Source organism: Varanus komodoensis, unplaced genomic scaffold, assembly GCF_004798865.1.
Source record: "Varanus komodoensis strain SLA01 unplaced genomic scaffold, ASM479886v1 scaffold37, whole genome shotgun sequence".
Lineage (NCBI taxonomy): Eukaryota > Metazoa > Chordata > Lepidosauria > Squamata > Varanidae > Varanus > Varanus komodoensis.
Window position 1 is genome coordinate 102,394 of NW_025335889.1, and position 12,258 is coordinate 114,651.

General features: G+C 41.1%; 1 protein-coding gene across 2 annotated transcripts in view; it reads right to left on the bottom strand.

Annotated features, from left to right (window-relative positions):
• Positions 1-11,792, bottom strand: part of PTPN1 (protein tyrosine phosphatase non-receptor type 1) — an 80,637-nt gene extending 68,845 nt beyond the window's left edge. The window contains exon 1 of one of the 2 annotated variants that reach the window (XM_044440301.1): positions 11,412-11,792. In XM_044440301.1, coding sequence (XP_044296236.1) covers positions 11,412-11,609 — 198 coding nt within the window. In that variant the 5' untranslated portion in view covers positions 11,610-11,792. The remainder of the gene's footprint in view (positions 1-11,411) is intronic. The other variant, XM_044440300.1, reaches the window with a different exon arrangement.
• Between the last annotated feature and the right edge of the window lie 466 nt (positions 11,793-12,258).

Here is a 12,258-nt window from a genome sequence, read left to right on the forward strand (position 1 = left end):
ACTCCTTGTAGAGAATATTTAGATCCTGAAACATGGGGGGTGCACCTTCTGTACACTTCTGGATGTCAAGTAAGAGCTTTTACCAGATGTGAGTGTCACTTGCTGCATCCTGTGCACCATCCACATATGAAGGAGAGATATGATCCTTTAGGACAAATTCAAATTACCAGAAATGGGGTGAAAGTGATGCTGCTGCCTTTGATGGAAAGGCAAATGTGCCCCCCTCGTTTTTCATGAATCTAGCATCCAGATCAGTGATTCAAGAATAAACTACAAATACCTGTTTCAATATCATCATCAACAATATCATCATCATTATTTTCATTCCCATACTGCCCCACAGCCAAAGCTCTTGGGGCAATTTACACAATCAATAAAAATGATAAAAATATAATAAAATATGAGAAAAATAAGAAAAAAATTAAACATTTTAAACACCTAAAAGCAGATGATAAAAAATAAGCACTACAATGAATTACAAAAAGACTGACTTTGCAAACACCTGGTAATCCCTCTCAAGTCCCTGGGTGATCAGGTAAGTCTTTAAAAGCATCAGGACTGCTGATGGCCATTTCAAAATGAAATAACATCTGATAGAAGCATTACTTTCCTATAAACATCTGTTTAAGCATAGCATTCCCAGCAAAGTCCATTCTCTCCTGGAATAGTCTTTCAAAGCCTTATTTTCTATAATTGTACCCCAGAACACAAGCCAGGGACCAAGCTCCTACTCAGAACATGCAATCCACCTCATCAGCTTCCATCCTACTTTCAAAGAAGTAGCTTTTATCTGTTCTTACTATTGACAAGATAAGCCACCAAAAATGTTGATTCTCAATAAAGATCTAATTTGGAACTGCAACTCAGTGGGCTCTTATTGGGGGAAACTAACTGCTATAGTTGACAAAGCAGGAGATGAAGGAAAGAGAAACAAGCCTTAGTATAAAACCAGCCTGAGAAGTCAAGCAGTGGGTTGGGAGTGTGTGGGGCAGGAACAGAGAAGACTTGGTGGCACAATCTTAACAAGATTTTCCTGTCTGAAGCCGCAAAGACAGGAGGGAGGGAGGGAGCAAGAGAGCAAATTTGCCAATAGGCCTGGAAGAGAAGGTGTGAAGCCAGCTGCATATGAATTGCTGCCCCAGGAGTCAGATGGTGGAGGTGGGGCAATATGGGGCAAGAACCACTTCAGAGAGGTAGGCAGAGGAGAGAGACTGAATGAACAAACCAAACAGCGCAAGCAGGTGAAGATGGTAGTGAACATAAAAAGGGCATGAAACATAAAAGGACATGAAAAGGTTTTACAGGTTTTAATTAGAGGTACAGGTAGGTATCAGCAGTCATGGGACATGGAAGGGCTGAGAAAACTTTCTGACAGTGACAAAGAAAACATGTCCCAATCACGCAGTAGACCAAGAGTCTGAGAGCTAGTACAGTGGACAGAGTGTGGGACTGGGGACCTGGGAGATCTGGGTTTTAGTCTCCACTCTGCCATGAAGCTTCTTGGGTGACTTTGGGCCCTTCATTCACTCTCAGCCTAACCTACCTCACAGAGCTTTTGCTGTGAGGATAAAATGGAACTATATATGCCACCTTGGGGTTAATGTAATGATGATGATGAAAGGTGATGTTGCAAAATTGCACAAGATTGCAGGATGCAGATTCCAGTATAAAGCACTGGACCCGGCTGGAGGTCTGGGGGAGAGGAAGAACAAGACACAGCAAGCCCCATAGTCTTGCTAGCCATAGCAGGGGGTGCTCTGAAAACAACACACACCATATGGCTTATTATTAGGATAGCCTCACTACCTACACACTGACAGGTAACACCGCTCCAAGTTTCAGACAGGTGTCTTTCCAAACCCTACCTAGAGAGATCAGTGACTGAGTCTGAAACTTTCTGTATCCAAAGCACATGGCTGAGCTATCTGTATGGCACTATAAGGACAGTGCAGTGCAAAGCAGCCATTTCCAGTTTCAGAATGGATTGTCCTTGCTTTGTCAGGGCAACTGACCATTCGATTTTTTTGTTTAAAGGCAAGCACAGACTTATTCAGCACTGGTTTCATCTTCTAATCTCGATAAGTGATCCCCCTCCCCGCCTGCCCCACATTTGATGTTTAATTACTCAGCATTTGATTCCAGCAAGTGATGGATGACACTTCACTGCACTTCTCATCATTTGTATGAATAGCATGTGCGAAGTATTAGAAACACAATAATTAAGTTTTCCATCAACAGCATGAAGGAAGTGCCAGGAAGTTTTTAAAGAGGCATGCCCACTTCTCAGCAACTGAAACACAGCAAATTAATATTTAAACAAAGTGTTTTAGCATAAGCAAAACTTGGTGACAGGTGACTTCTAAATCAAATATTTCTTTTGCTGATGAAGAGCTATGAATTTGCTGGCTAATCTTGTGCAAGTCATTTGCATGTGAATTCTCTCTCCCTCATCTTCATCTGTTATGACAGCAACCTTCCTTTCTGATTGGTAATTAGCACACAGTAAAGATTGTGCAGCACTAAGAGATACAAAGGCTTCAGCAGGGAGACAGGAAAAAAGAAAAAGTAAGGATAGTTTCCTCCCCCATCAAATTTCCCAAAAACCCCTGGGGAAAAATGGTAAGCCAGATCATTTGCAGCAATGTAGCTTTGTAAGTGTGGGTGGGGGAAATCAATTTGCCTTATTTTAGTACACATTATAATGCACCTGTTGTATATATCCTACTGCTAAATCCCTGTGTATTTTAATTACAGCCACACATGCTGGACAACTGTTTTAAAACAGGAGGCCGATGGGACAGACTATAGCTCCATACATGATATTGCAATGCCTATTTAATTAGTCTGCTAATTGCAAAAGCCCATCAAAATTTTGTGCTGGCCCTGCAAATGAGCGCCTGGAAAAGTTGAAGTCCAGCAACATGTAGAGATAACACACATTTATGCAATTTGCATATATTTTATATAAAATTATCAGAAGGTATATCCATGTAATAGCTGTTATACCCATATTATTCCCAAAAGAATCCTGTAATAAGGCTAATCTCAGTGTGACTGGCTGGAAGTTAAAATCCTGAGACCTTGCCAATTGTGTCTCTGTTTCAAATTTGACTCTCTCACATTAACTTTATATTACTAACCACAGGGAAGGGAAAGCTGCTACATACAACAGCAAAACCCTACTCAGCATTCATTTAACATCCTGCTTAGAAACACCCCCATTTCTGAGAATTTAATTGGGCATTAGCCACACACTTTGAAGAACAAGTCTTGCAGTCTAGGATCTAGAACTTGCTTTATTTAGGAAAATAATAAAAACTAGAATTGTTCAGAATAGTGACTCCTGCTTTCCTGTGCAAAATTCCATGCTTGCATGGAAGAGGGCATTAAAAAAAAGAAAAGAAAAAAGAAAGAAAAATCAACCCAAATAAAGCCACCAAAAAGTGATGCAGGCCTTCAAATCCAACCCTCTTGGGCAAATACAAACAACATTTTCTCTCTCAAAATATTTGTGATCTAAGTACTGTGGCCTAATAACATAAACATAACCAGTTGTAGTGACATCTCTTAAGATCCTGCACAAGATATCCTGTACCACAAGAGATGGTGTATCATCACCAGCATCTTTTCCTTACTGCAGGGTAAATATGTTACCCCCGTGTGTCTGGGCATATGAACAAACCAGGATTCAGTTTCACTTTTAACAGATTCCTGTCTTGTTGTTAAATGTGAAGCAGATTTGGATTAATCCAAATCTGGTTTTGAATTAGGAAATTTAATAGAAAATAGTCTACATAACACATACCTGGTATTTTGAAGCGTGCATTCTGTTGTTGCAATGACTGCAGTCATGAACACATGGCGATTTTTAAATAATTTAGGAAGAGGGGGTTTTTGCCATTCCCAAAAGAGCTGGCCATAATATAGGTTATATATATATATATACTTCTCCATATTTTGTAGTATTTAGGAACAAATTTGCATGCAGTATTTTAGTCTGGAGAGGATGAATCACCCTAGCTTTGAGCAAAATGATGCATTCATTTTAAAATAAGAACCCATTAAAATTAAAGTTACAGGGAGATTAAAGGGTTGCTTTCAAAATTAATAGGTCTCAAACCTCCCTTTCCTTCACTAGATTCTCACTAAGATTTTGAAATACAAGTTTCCAAAGAACACATTCCATAAAATGCTGGCTTCCAACTGAAAAATATATCCACTCCAGTATCCAACAAGGCCAGTAAAAAATTCTGACCACGAGAAACAAAATTACAGTAGTAAAATTTGTAGGTCTTTAATTTTCTGCAGCTTCCAAGCTGTTTTTTTAAAGCAAGTTCCACCATGAGAGATATTTCTGTGCATTTGTAACTCATGCAGGAATATCTAAAACCACAGAAGATACACTCTCCTTATTAACATGTTTTTATCTTTAAAGAGGTTTGATATATCTGAATAATGACATTAAGAAATAGTTAGAAAAGAAACCATCTTGATGTTACATTTGCTTTTTATAACTGATAGGTAACATCACATACAATTTATTACTACAGTGTATAACTTTCCAAATATATAAACAAATGTTTTAGGCTTTGTATCAAGCAATTTGAAAATTAATAACACTTTTTAACATTTGTTTATTCATGGTTGTCTTTGCAACCTTTGCAACCATGAAGCTTGAGAATGCACAAGTGCCAAATATTGCTCAGAAGTTCAGGATTTTAAGAGACCACAGAATGTAAACAAGACTCCTTGCAGGCTATAAAGAACTACAAGTTGCCTGCCTTTATACATTCTATAAATTTATTTCCCATACTTTGGAACATCTGTAACAACTACTTCTACAGCTGGGAATTTTCTTCATACACCATCCTGCTTCCTAAGATGTGCTTTCCCTAGCTGTCAACTGCTGCTTAATATCCCTCTACCTTGAGCAATTTCTCCTCATTCTTCTTGATAAAGAATAGGCATTTATGTACTTAATGTATCATTTGTCCATCTATGAGATGTCCATTTTTAAGAGCCATACTGCAACCTTGCTTGCAAGAACACATTGTACCATACCTTCCATTTAATCTGATGCCCACGCTTCGTGAGAGGCCTTTTGGGCACATTACAATCCTATGCACGTCCCTTGAAAACAAACTCCTTTACAGTCTCACTTTCCTTCTTAATGGAGCCTTCTTAAGGGTGTGAATCTGAGGCATGCATGGTGGCTGGGCAATGCTGACAGTTGTAAGATTTTTTTCTGTCTAAATATACAAAGCATTGCACCGCAAATGGCACTGGTGGATATCCAAGGCCTATTCCTTACAAACTTACAAATTCCTATTCCTTACACATGAGTTGATAAAAGGCTACTCAAGACTAAAGACATAAATTGTGTAAATGCAATTTATATGCTTGCTTTGTAACACAAATAGCAACTGCATGCTGCAGAGTCTGGACAGGAGATGTTTAACCCTTCAAGTCCCAGTTGTAATTAAAAGGACTGGGACTTGAAGGGTTAAACATCTCCTGTTGGCCTTCCAAAAGGCTTGCAGCCCCTACCCCATGGAAATAACAATTTCAGAGTGATATTTATTCCATAGGGCAGACTCCCTGCACATATTCTGCAGTGGTTTTCTTACTTTCTGGCTGTTGAAAAAAAAAATCCAATCACATTAAATGCATTTATGGATCAGGCCAAATGCAGGAGAATAAGGGGTAGAACGGATTGTGAAACTTCAAGATTTCAAGTTGGAGATACTAAATTGGAATGTTTCTGTACATAAGTAGTATGATTCTCTGCAAGTCAAAACACTGCACATCAGAAAGAAAGGCTCCAGCTCAATTCTTTAGGTAGCTTTCTTCTTTTAGGGAGTTTTTAAAGTTGGAAGGATTTAGATGACGCAAGCTTTCCTTTACAGATATTTTTATCACACTGACTTGCATTTGTCTCTGTATTTTCATGTTGGATTTCACTGGATCTTTGCTTTGTCTTTAATTGTGTGACACCTAGACACCTTGTTTATACACATTTTATAAAAAGAATATACATTATCTGTTACCTCTTGAACTCTGAAGTAAACCATATTCTGCCACCTCACCGTACTGCAAGTATATACCAGATCTGACTTCATGGGATGTTCCTTCATACATAAGAATCCCTGAATCCCAGAAAACTGGGAAGATGTTCTACCTGGCATGTAAGTTTTCTATGCAGAGAATATTTATTATCTGCTGCTTCTGCGAACGAGACCCATATGCTTCTAGAGCATTGCTGAGCTTCTCCCAACCCAATTTCTGAGACATTGGTCCAGACTGAAGAACAGATTGGATCCATTGCTATGTCCTGGGCATCTTTCCCAACCTCTTATGCCCTGAAGAATTTGTGGCAAACCATCTGGCACCCAAATGCCAAAGTACTTCCACTGAGAACGCTATGTCATATTCATTCCTGTCACAATGTAATGTGAACACATAATTAATATTTCATTCATTTTAGAAAGGAAAGTTTTTCTCCCTGCCTTTTAAGAATTGTTCTTAAAAAATCTCTTTGGATTACCATGATTATCTGTCAAGTATAATTCATCTGACTCAGGTCAGGGAACAAATAAAAAACCCCAAAGTATTACATGAGGCCTAATAACACATAAGGACAAAAAAGAGCTGGAATATAAATATACTAAATGAATACATTTATATGATTGAGCATTAAATATCTCTGCCAGAGCACAAATCTCTAGTATATGACATTGAATTCCTATCTAATGTGATCAGGATTAGTTCTATGTGTTTTCTACTTCAACATCAATGTGTTCCTCATTCAACAGCAGAAATCCTACCTTGTAGCAGGTGCAGTAGATGAGTACATGGGGCAGGGCTGTTTCAGTTACAGTGCCAACATTGTGAAATAAACTTTTAAAGAAATCCATCTAGCCCCGTCTTTTCTTTTGACATCAATCAAAAGTAGCAGGAGGGCTGCTTATTGGCAGTGAGGTAGGTTTTCCAAAAGTTTTTCAATTTGAAGCAAAAACCTGGAAAGATTTCCAATGTTCTAAATTGACAGTGATAGTAGTATAGTTATTAGGCTTATATTTAATAAACTAAGAAAGTATGTCATGTCGATTTTTCAATATATGTGTATCTCTCAAAAACTCTGACCAATAACACAGAGTAGCTGAACTGAAATGTCTGATTAGGAAAAAAGAATTCAAGCGAGCATTTTTAATTAGTTATCAAGCAAGATGCTTCCATTCAATTTTTCTTGACTTCTGTCTTCCTAATTCAGCCCCCACTTCACATCCTAGGACTTTCGGGGGGGGGGGGGGGGTCTGACCATTAGGATCAGTTTTTTTGAGAGATGCAGGGGACTAGGAATTTTACCTGTGCGGCAGTGTTCTTGTACTCAGGCTGTAACAGAATGACAGAGTTGGAAGGGGCATATAATGGCATTGAGTTTAACCCCCTATGTTAACGCATCCCTGACAGATGCTGTTCAACTGTCTCTTGAATGCTTTCAGTGTGGGAAAGCTGACAACCTGTTTAATGAAAGAAAGACAGCTATACATTTACAAACCAAAAATAAGGAAGTGAGTATAACAGACATCTCCACAGATGATTGCATCTTGCATGTACTGCTGCCTCAAAATAGTCATTCAGCTAGCAACGTCTGGCAAATAAGAATCACCAATAGGCAGAGAAGCTAAAGCAAAACTGGAATACTTTTTTCTTTTTCTGCCCCTCCCCTCACACACCACCTCTACAAGTGATGTGGGGGTGGGCCAGTAAAATGTTTTGCAGTCTTAAACCTTTATGGACTTATTCATAAGGACTCATAACTATTTTTTTTTACATGAAACAGTTTATACTGCTGCACATATATAAAAACCTTCACCAATGACTCCATTAGTTAACTATGGCAAAACTCTATTAAAGATCCTGTGAAATTGTTGACAGGCTGTGCAACAATGATTTTTATTAATCCTAATGCTTGGAAACCAGCAATAATACTTTATTTGTTTGCAGTGGGAAAACCAAATTTCATCATAAAACATAGCACTGTATATATAATGTGGAAATTAAGTACTCTACACAGCTCTAAGGATAGAGCAAATTTTGATTAAAATTGTATGTACATAAAGGAAAAGAGTTGTTGAATGAAGGCACACCACTTAGAATTTAGGGAGGGGCTTTTTTGTTTGTTTTTTTACAATGTTTGTTTTTTTGCTATATATTTTTAAAATTCTTTTAGCTTCTGTGATCTGCCTAGAGAAGATGAGTTATTAGGTGAAAAAATACATAATTATTTTGTCTACCCTGATGACCATAGTAAAAAAAGCTGTACAATGACAATCCCTTGAATGTCACACAAATTATGCTTGAAAATGACTTTACTTATCCAGGTAGTACCATTATCTAAGTAGTGTGACAGCGAGCTAGATTCTGCACAAAAACCCAACAATTCTTTACACAAGGGTTTACTGGCTGGGTAAAAATCATGCTGTTCAAACTGCAGTTACTTCCAGGCTATTTTTATGCTTTATTGATAACACAAAAATGGAGAAAATGAGGTACTAATCAATGAAGGACTCTAGAACAGCACTTGACTTCTGTCATCCCTGCTGGTTTTGCTCTGCCACTTAAGTCTAGTAGAGAGCTCATTCAGAAACATCCACCTGGAAGCATACTAAGACAGGTAACAATAAGGAAGGGAGAGCTTGATAAAGAAGGCTACTATAGCAAAGCATACAGAAACGACAAGGCTCCGACAGACTTGCAAAAGAGGCAGTTTTTAAGAAACTTTTTAATGGGGAAAAGGCTTCATGAATGAAATGGTGAGGGCAGAGAGCTTAGGCACAGTATCTTTGGAACTAAAGATCAATACAAGGGCTACCTCCCTACAGCTCAATGGAAGAATTAGGTGCATCTAATTTTTTTTTAGCTTGCTGTGAGGTTTATGCAAAAACTGAGTAATTCTGGGTGAGATACTGGGAAGTACAGAGGGTAAGAAAAGAAACATTACAGAGAGTCAAAACAGTTTTGCTCCATGGTACATTTAATACTTGATAGCTCTACTGAGCTTGGCACAGGTAAGAATTGAAGTGCTCTTCATTCATAAGTGAAACTGGAGAGAGAAAATATCCGGACGTATTTCTTCAAAACCAATTGCCCTGAACTGAACTGAACTCTGCAATGTGAAACAAATATACAGATTTCAAGATTAGTAAATTCTGAAGTACCTGCCTAAATAGGACTACTGTGATTTTAGTAGCAAAGTGCTCACAAATGCTGTAGGGCACTAGCATATTAAAGAGTAATATTATGCAAAGTGCATGATGTAAGAATACAAAGAGCAGAACAGCCACCTTGACCTAATTTACTTACATCTGCAGGAACAATTTACTATCGAAACTTCATTCAATACATCTATGTTGAGAGGACAACATTAATTTAAAGCAAGAGTTAACAGCTACACCAGACTAATACATTTTGCAAAGTCACTTTCCGAGTACTGTGCCTGCACAATCTCTAGCATTTCAAGGGCAGATTAGTATGGAGGAAAAATTAACAAAACCTTTTATTTTGACATAGCATAGTGAAGAAAGTGAAAGTGACATGACAGCCCCCACTCCATAAAAGACACAAAGTTTTACATCTCTGTTTGATCCCATCTGGAGTCAGCTGTACTGAAACCCATTTAAATCAACATGCATAAATAAGATTTCATAGTCCTACATAGGGCTTAAGCCTTAATTTACAATGTTATGATGTAAACAGCACTGTTTCACCGTGTTTGCAAAAGATTTTTTCCCTCAACCTTTCATAATATAACTGGAAGGAAAGCAATTGATTTTGCAACTTCTCCATTCTCTAAAATCCCCATGGCAAGGGCTAAATTCATTCAAATCTCTTGTGGAGAGAATAGTAAAGCCCAATCTCATATATTGATTTGGCCTGGCAGTGTATGAAAGAAAACACTATCAATATCCATTAATACAGCTCTTAAAAACTCTAAGCCAAAAAGGGAGACCCATTAGAGGATTGCAAAGAATCCCACTCCCTACTATTCTCTAAAGCAGCAAATCCGAAGCAGCAAAATATTTGTACAAGCCACAATCCTAATATTAAAAAGATATAACTTTATTTCTTACATGGCAGTATATCACAAGAACTGGATTATTCTTGAGCACATCTGCTCTCAAATGCAACTTATTTTGTTAAAAACTCAAGCAAAACTGCACCACTCCCAAGCTTCAGACCAGCAGTACGATTTAAATCAATGGCAATGGCTTTCAAAATTAAGGTCGATGCTACAAAGACTGAAAAAGCGTTATTCAAAAGAACATCAATTCCAAGATGATATATAACCTATCACAAAATATTTGCCAAAAATTACTCAGAAGATTCAGAGAACAAGTGGTTTTTACTTTCCATTCCTCCATCTAATTTTCTTCAACCTGGTCCCCCCCTCCCCACAAATGTTATCTGTTGGAAGATGAAGAATCAGACACAGAAAAGGTAATTTTACCGTAAATCTGGGAGGACAGAAGGGCTAATAGAGACTGCACTCTTCTTGCCAAGAAGGATTGGGAAGAGGAGTGGGTGATTAGTAGGATTACTGTGTCCAGAGCAGAACAAGGAGATGACTACATTGCTCATTAATATACCTGCTTCAGGGCACTATAAAGATGGATGTTAATTAGTGATGCACTCAGAGAGAAGGAGTTACCCCAAGCAGATTGCACAGAAGCATGTGCAAGTCAGTGGCCCCTGGGAAAGTGGCATGATATGAAGCGGTGGCGGCGGGAGGGGGGGATGTACTGTTTGGACAAAAATGAAACCAGATCTTGCCTCTTGCTGCCCAAAGGGGTGGCACACAGGACTGCTTAAAAAAGAAACACATTTTTAACATCAGGGAATTCAGAAGCCTGTCTCACCACCCTCCAAATGCTCCTTTCCCATAAGAATCCTTCGACGCATCGACGGCCAACACAGCTTGTCATCATCTACGCTAGCCCGGCAACCTTATATACAGGAAAGGCGGGGAACCAGCCTTATAAAAAGTGCGTGCGTGGGTGTGGGCCGGCAGGGAGCAGCGGGACCCCATACCTACACCCAATTTCACACGAGGACTACGTGGAGTAATCATAGGGAGGAAGAGAGCCAAGGTCGGGGCTGCCCCCGCCCCAGTTCGAGAAGACAATGTGAGGCGAGGAGAGGAAGGCGAGGTCGGGAGAGGAGCGGGAAGCTTTGTCCGAGGGACCCGAGGCGAGTCTGCAGGACAGCAGAAGGGGACAAAGCGCGGACAATGGGACGCTGCCGCGGGAGAGACGGGCGGGCTCGCTCGCTCGCTCGCTCGAGCTCCTGGGCCCGCGCCTTCAGGGTCCGCCGCTTCGCCAAGCCTGCCCACCCGCCGAGCCTCGGCTCACCTGGTAGATAGCCGGCCAGCTGTCGGCCTGGTCGAGCCGCTGGAACTCCTTCTCTATCTCCATGCTGTGCGGGGCCCAGGCCTGGCCGGTGCCTTCCTCGTCCTCCTGCTCTCGCTCCAGCCGCAGCTGCTGTTGCCGCTGCCGCTGCTCCTCCTCGGAGCGCCGCCGCTGCCGCGGCTCTTGCTGCCTGCTCTGCATCGAGAGCGCCTCCCCTTCCCTTCCCTTTTCCCCTTCCTTCTCTTTCCGTCCCCAGCCCACGGGAACTACGCAAGCGGCCCGGCCCACGAGCCTTCCGGGACGGCCCTCCCCGAGCGGAGGAGTGGTAGAAGGCCGCGGGAAGCCCGTCCTCCCGGAGTCGCAGCGGCGGCCCAGGAGGAGGAGGAGGAGGAAGACGCGCGGAAGGCAGGGCTGTCAGGAGCGCTTCGTCCCGCGGCCGAACCCTCATCGAACTCCCTCCGCTGCGTGCAGTGCCGGGCGTGGGCGGAGCAAGCGACGTAGGAATCCCCAGCGCGCCTCTGAACATGTGCAGAGTCTCCCACCGCCGCCCGCGCGTTCCTGGTAACAACCTCACAGCGTTTCCAAATCGCACGGGTGGGCAATGTGTGGCCCTGCGGTTTTCTGAAGTACAACTCCCATCACCCTTAGTCAGCATAGTCTATGCTGAGGCATCATGGGAGCTGTAAGCCCCCGCCCCCGCCCCCCCAGAAAAAATCTGGAAAGCCAGGAATTGCCTATAATGACATAGTCTGTCGAGTTAGGAAGAAAGTCTGCCCAGGTGCGATGCATGGCCGGTGCCTTTGCCAGCCTGCTTCATCACGAAGGGGAGAACGGTGGGCCCTCCTTCCTG